The sequence below is a fragment of the Budorcas taxicolor genome, chromosome 8, assembly GCF_023091745.1.
Source record: "Budorcas taxicolor isolate Tak-1 chromosome 8, Takin1.1, whole genome shotgun sequence".
NCBI lineage: Eukaryota > Metazoa > Chordata > Mammalia > Artiodactyla > Bovidae > Budorcas > Budorcas taxicolor.
This window is the reverse complement of record NC_068917.1, coordinates 88492681-88499947: the sequence shown is the minus strand read 5'-3', so window position 1 is coordinate 88499947 and position 7267 is coordinate 88492681. Positions and strand designations below refer to the sequence as shown.

The 7267-nt window shown below is 41.9% G+C and overlaps 1 protein-coding gene across 2 annotated transcripts in view; it reads right to left on the bottom strand.

Moving 5' to 3' along the window:
* Positions 1-350: 350 nt before the first annotated feature.
* SPTLC1 (serine palmitoyltransferase long chain base subunit 1) overlaps positions 351-7267 on the bottom strand; it is a 65473-nt gene continuing 58556 nt past the window's right edge. For both annotated transcript variants that reach the window (XM_052644972.1, XM_052644973.1), the window contains 3 exons: positions 5519-5636; positions 3350-3423; positions 351-1620 (listed from right to left, as the gene is read on the bottom strand). In XM_052644972.1, the coding sequence (XP_052500932.1) occupies positions 1527-1620; positions 3350-3423; positions 5519-5636 (286 nt within the window). In that variant the 3' untranslated portion in view covers positions 351-1526. The remainder of the gene's footprint in view (positions 1621-3349; positions 3424-5518; positions 5637-7267) is intronic.

Sequence of the window (7267 nt, the reverse complement as noted above, 5' to 3'; positions counted from 1 at the left end):
ATCATTTTTCTCCAGGAACTTCCAATCATTTTTTAAAAGTAGCAATAAAAATCTAGATATTGCAATTTCGACTTTGAAAGGTTACAATCTTAATCTGTTTATAAAAAGAACAGGCCTGGCATTTTTGTAGTCATATAGGGCCAAGGCTTAAATCAGTATGAACCAATGAAATTTCTGATACTATATATTGAAGAAAGGCATTAAGGAATTAAACACCCCCATAACATACATACACACTCACACACAGACTACCACCCTAGGTCTGCAGAATTTAAAATTAAGAGACCATTCTCTTGAATATATTACATATGCAAATAGACTGATTATCAGGAATGTAGGTTTATTTAATTAAAAAACAAAACAGAACAGATTCATCCCCCAGAGTACTGTATCTTTTAAAGCAGCAGCAATCACAAGGCACATATGTACAAAATACCTCAAGCAAAATAGAAACTAAACATTAAAAAATATATGTTATCTAAAAAGATGTTGAGGACCATTTGTTAATATGAACATATGCTATAAAAATGATATTTTCAATATAATTTTATTCCTTTCCCTTTAACAAGAGATGGAATAATAATGTAATATCTATGCACTATCTTGTGGCACATATCACAAACATTTATATCACCCAACTTGGTCTGCTAAAGAAAAGAACAGATAGCTAAAGCACAGACTAAAAATTTTATTTTCAGTGCTTTCACATCTTTTTCAGATATCTGGAATTCATTAAGCTGAAAAGAAATAAAGGTCTCATTTTCTCTAGCTTAGAAAAAGCCCATGGTTATATGTCCCTAGGCAAACCCACGATACAAAAAAGAATACATTCAAGATATTCTAAAATATCAAGGACATGATTTCTATTTTGGGATGATCACAGTAACCCTCTTCAGAAAACAGATTAGAAATCAACAAATAATAAATGTAAAGGTCAACTATACTAAAATAAAATAGTATTTGATGTCAATTATTGCTCACTTAGGAAGTATAATGACTGTTCTCTGGTTAGGGATGCTAAGATTCAATGTTAGAAACGGTGCAACATCAGTATTTAGTGTATATAAAAATTCCAGGATTCAAATATATTATAATGAAAAGTTTATAATAATTACACAAAACTCTTCCTTTATATATTAGCCACCACTGAGCTTCGCATGACAAAGACTGAAAAAGATGTGGCTGGATTAGAACTTCAGTACATTTTGTATCATATATGCTCAAGTGCCTCTAAGCTTTACTGGTGTAGACAATTTTGTCTATTTAGACAAATAGTACTAAATAGCACAATTTAAGTATCAGTTAGATGCTGTCATTAGTTTTTCCTTTAAAAAAAAAAAATAGATTTTGGGTTTTCAGATGTTTTCCTTTAAAAAGTCACCAGCATCCATCTCATGGTCACACAACACGCTGACATCCATACCGTCTAGAGACACCTTCTCGGGTAACTGCAAGGCATCCTCTGCTCACTCGGCCATGATTCTGAGGCCTGAGTGTGGTGTGTGGAGTGGCCACCAGGCCCCAGACTAAAGCAGCACGGTCTGGGCCACCTCGCTGATCGTGGACGCAGCTTTCTCCAGGTCCTCTTCTGTTTGTTCCACTGTGACCACAACCCTAATGCTGAGAAACCATAAGGGACACAAAAGACAGTCAAACCAGAGTCTACACAAAGAGTCAGCGGCCATCTATTTTTGTGCATAAAGCTCTTCTACTGGAACATGGCCTACTTCCCACGGCCACTTTCTCACTGCCCCGGCAGGGCGGAGCAGCTGTGGCAGGGACCTTGTGTCCTGCGAACAGCAAGTACTGACTGCCAATTACAGGAGTGACTGTTTCTCCCTGGACTACTAGTGATCTGGTTAAGGTAACCTTGCAGTGGGGCTCTGCTAGAGCCAAAAGGAAACGTTATGCTTTAAATCTACCACTGCAAGCAGTACCAGGTTCAAAGCAGGGAGTCAACATTTCTCACATTAATGAGTGTGCGGTTGTTCACAATTTTAATTCAGTAAGTTATACAGAGTTCTACAATATTTTGATGCAAGGCAAAGGTTTTCAAGTTTTCAAGAAACATCAGCTTGACAGCTCAATGCTACTCCTGTGCCTCTTACTCTGCTCTGCAAATATCTGCATCAGCCACTGGACACACATGTGCTGAGGTCGGCTGGGCTTGGAGTCCTGAGGGCACAAAATTAGGGTGGCCCCCGTCCTCATGAAACACAGGCTCACAACTCAGGATGGTGTGATTAGAGGAGAGAGAGCAGGGTCTTCAGGGTGCATTCCAGCTGCTGCCAGAACAGTCTTCCAGAACCCAGCCTGGTGCTCCGTGTCTGCATGGTGCTCTGACTCCATATGCTCTTCTGGGTCTTTCCCAGGCTCCCTCTCGATGGTTCCTCTCAAACCTGTGCTCTGGGCTCCCCTGATGCACCTGTAGATGTCTATAACCCTGCATTCCCTGTTGGAAGGCCTCATGCCCACCCCAGCTTGTCTGATACACTCAAGTTTCCTGGTTTGACTTATGCATCACCTGCTCTCGGAAGCCTGAGTCCCGCTCAGGCTAGAATTAACCATATCCTCCTCCTCCTCTGTGACCTGTGTCATGACCTTGAACACTCGATGTTCTGGGTATCTACCTCCTTGGACTACACTGTAAAGACTTAAGGGCAGAATAAGGATGTTTTGTTCAATGATCACTGATTTTACTTATTTTTTTAAATTAACTTTATTTTAATTGGAGGCTAACTATGTCACAGTATTGTAGTGGTTTTGCCATACATTTACATGAATCAGCCATGGGTGTCCATGGGAATCCATGTGTTCCCCATCCTGAACCCCCTTCCCACCTTCCTCCCCATTCAAACACTTATTTTAAATCATGAGTCAAGGTACTTTCCCTGGAGGGCTGCTCAAACCTCTCTCGATTTTCCCCACTGATGCTTTGTTTTTCCTTGGGGGTTTAATAAATGTTTGTCAGATTAAGTATCACACAGTGCTTAGGCCAGAGGTGAGATGAAACCACCAACCAGACTGTGCCCTTCCCTGCAGGACTGTCCTCGTGGCAGAAATGGCTGCCACAGCACAGTGGCAGGTTGTCGCCGATGGGAACCTGGGCTGTCCCAGTTCAGTCTTGGGATCACAGATGTTTCATTTACTAGAGTCCTGAGGGATTTGCAGTTAAAAATGGAAAAACATCTAGTTTAAGAACAACTGGTAATATACTATTTTTTAATGATACATATTCTTCCTTATCCTGTGATGATCTTTCAAAAAATTTCAAAACATAATGTATTTCAAAAGAGCTTAAAGTATTAAACAAAATGATGCCTCAGGTCATATTTTAAAGTCTACTAACCTCGGAGGGGGGAGGTACTTTTCTTCTTTCTCCAAGTAGCGTGCCTGAGTTAATGCGATGCCTCTGTCCATGCACTGTATAAAAAAGGAATATACCTGTGACTAACTGCAGATGTATGTGGGTGCTAAGCTGCTTCAGTCATGTCTGACTCTGTGCAACCCTACAGACTGTAGCCCGCCAGGCTCCTCTGTCCATGGGATTCTCCAGGCAAGAATCCTGAAGTAGGTTGCTGTGCCCTCCTCCAGCGGATCTTCTCTACCTAGGGATCCAAAACACATCTCTTGCCTCCTGCAGTGGCAAGTGGGTTCTTTACCACTACCACCACCTAGAAAGCCCAGACTGCAGACCCTGGTCATTAAAACAGGAAGGTACACTGAAATGCCACCCTCAATAGAAGTTTTAATTCATTTTTCCAATTATAACTACCAGAAGACAAAATAACTACAAAATCATTCTGAGCACACTGTTCTACAGAGCTTCCTGCAATGAGGGAGGTGTTTACTCTGCACTTTTCATGGGCAGTCAGGGACCCACGTGGCTTTCGGTTACTATGAAACATGGCTAGTGCAACTGTGACACTGAACTCTGAGTCTGACTTAATTCAAATGGCCATAGGTAACTAGGGATTACCGTTTTAGGGAAAGCAGAGTTAGGACAAGGGGAAACAGGACCAGCAAAGCCCTACAGTCTTACCAAGAGCTGGATTTAATAATGCCAGCAGAATCACTTCAGAAAGAAATTGCTCACAGGGAAATGGCAACCCACTCCAGTATTTTTGCCTGAGAATACCATGGACAAAGAGCCTGGCGGGCCACAGTCCATGAGGTCGCAAAGAGTTGGACACACCTGAGCAACTAACACTTTCAAATGCTAGCAACACCTCTGATTCCCACGTGCTACACTTGGGCACGGGGCTACCAGGCACAGAAAAGTCTGGTATCACACATTTTTTGAACAGTTTTCCCATACATTAGCCATCTGTCAACAATTTAAAAAAATTAACTAATGCTATCAAAATAAAGAAAGCATAAAGTCAGACAAGGGTAATGATTTATAACAGCTTTTCTTTGGGGTGATGAAATGTTTTGGAATCAGATACTGATACCTGCACAACCCTGTGAGGATACTAAAAACCACTCAATGGGATACTTTAAAGGGTGAATTTTACAGGTGAATTGTATTTAAACAACAACAACAAAACCCAATCAGAGCAAGCGGTGCTATAAACGAGAGAACAATCACAGCCAGCCTGTGGCAGCTATCAGCCTGAAGAGAAGCCACTCTGTAAGCTGTGAAGGCAGGTTTTCCTTTGCTAGGAAAAGATGGAAAACAACGGCAGGCAGTGACGTTTGCTAATTCTACATTCTGGAAGTGTACTTGGAAAAGTTAACTCCTTCTGCAAACATCTGGACTGGCTCTGCTTCCTGGCTAGTTAAGAAATGTTATAAACCATAGCTCAGTTTGTAAAAACAGTTGTTTTGTCAAGCAACTCAACAAAAACTTGGCAGAACCTCCTCTCAGTTCTACAAAGCTTAAAAAAGGGCTACAGTGCCATAATTCTCTTTTCTCTTTCAAATACAGAAAAGGCAAAGAGGAACAAAGGCTTTTAAGATGTAAGCTGTGATGATGCAAAAACACTGTAAGAATTGCCTCTTCCTTCTTACAAATGCAGCTTTCACAGAGTATTCTGTTCCCTCCTCCAGAGCCTGCTCTCTCCTCATTCGACTCTCAAGATGATTTCCCAGAGACAGCCAGTGTCGATCGGGCCCACAGATACTACTTGGGATTTGTGAACTGTCCACAGACTCACTTTTTCTTTTTGTTATGAGGATAAGCTATGTTAAGTACAGTATGGAGTCAACTGACTCACATGCCCTCTTCTGAGTCTCCCTCTGGAACAAAGTAGCAGTAAGACTAGCTGTTGCCATGAATGAGAAGAGGACAGAGGTGAGTCTGGTCAGAACAGACACTCTGGCACCTAGACAAGGCCCACGTCCCATGACACAAAGTATGTGTGGAGAAACATTACTATTACCCTGACGCCTGGCAGCACAGATTCAGGGCAGGAGGCTCAGGAAGGAACTGTCAGGACAAGCAGGGCAAGGAAGCAGAGTGAGTCTGTTTTCATTTGCAAATATGTATGTATTCACCTAATAACTGGATACTCACTTGAGTTACTATTTCCTGAAGCAGTTTAACATCTCTCTCTCGACACCCAGTGGTCTCTTGCAGTTGGAGGTGCAATGCTGGAGAAATAGACTCCCCCACTACTTTTAGTCCAGGAATGCTGAAAGGGAAACACATACAGAAGCATAAATCCCCTTCCAAGCTCAGGCTGTGCTTGTGCTTAGTTGCTCAGTCAAGTTCAACTCTTTGTGTCCCCATGAACTGTGGCCCGCCAGGCTTCTCTGTCCATGGGGATTCTCCAGGCAAGAATACTGGAGCGGGTTGCCATGTCCTCCTCAAGCTCAGGTTCCGCACATATCAATAATCTTATGAAGTCTGCATTAATGAATGTGACAGAAACTTGGAACTATCATGGGAAACATCATGTGATGGGATTCTAGATCTGACAAAGCAAGGTAAAAACGCATGCTCTGGGTAGTGCTTCGCAGGCTAGGACACCCTGGAGCACGGCTGGAAAGATGGTTCCCTGTCTGGAGGGTCCTGCTGGGTTCACATTTCACAGGGAACACGGACATCCTCTCCAGCCTCCCCCCAGGTGGTCTGCATGCCTCACCCAGCTTGGCTGGGACCGCCCTGCCGCAGTGGGGCCCTCACAGGTCCCACGCGGGTCGTGGGCCTCTTGGTCTTGCTGCTTCCTCTCCTCGTCTGTTCTCTCAGGTCCTCCTGCTGGTGCCAGACATGCCTGGTCCCGGCCCACTGTCACTCCCGAGGGCCTCCCTCATCACCCACTCTAGGAAAGCACCTTCATTTTCTATTATTTTGTCTTCTTCATGGACAACTTATTATAGTCAATAATGTTGCTTCCTTATTTTCTAAATCTTTAGTTTGTATCTTGTTTTTCATAAATTACAGGAATGACTTCTGACACTGAAATTTTATATTTTGACCACCAGCAATGTTCAGCTTGTAAAGCTGCCCTCTTGTGTGCATGTTTCACTTGAATTACAATTCTTTTCTTTTTTCTTAGGATTAACAGCACAGAAACCTGTTCTTTCTCAAGGAGAAAAAGAGATTTCTTTAGGGGTGAAAGTCTGTATTTTCAAATGATTATTATAGATGTTATGAGAACCGCAGGCCATACTACTTAGTCAGGAATGGTATGATTTTTGACCTATCTCGAGGGACAGAAACCATAATAGATGTCTATTTGAAACTGGGCTAAACATTTTAGATTGCTTTCATTTAGTGTGCTTTACTTGGAAAGATTTGCTTTTCCCTTAGACTAAAATGAATACAAAAAACACTTGGTAGCATATTCAATTCCTCAAATATCTTTAGGACTCACCACGCTTTTCCTGAATGACTACCTGTGCCAAATAGCATGTGAGGTGGGGAGGCTAAGATCACCTGCCTTTCAAGCCACCCCTGAACACCATTAATTTACGTCTACTTTCTTTACATATAATACATGATGCTAGGATCTCTCAATAAACCAGGCTGCAGATTTGAATGGAACCTTAGATTCTAGACTTCTAGAATACTGGGAAACCTTATAGATCAGTTGTTCTACTAATGTAGAAACTAAGTAATATGCTTTCAAAACCCATCTCCTAGGTGAATTTTGAATGTGTTAAACTGTATACAAAGAAGTATCAATTATTTTAGGTCATATACTCTCAGAGAGAACTGAAAATATTACTTTTCAAACAGCATTTCCTATGAATAAAATGGCCTGGGTTTTCCTTGTTAACAAGGAGGCACCTAAAAGCCCAATTAAGCTTATTATTTGAT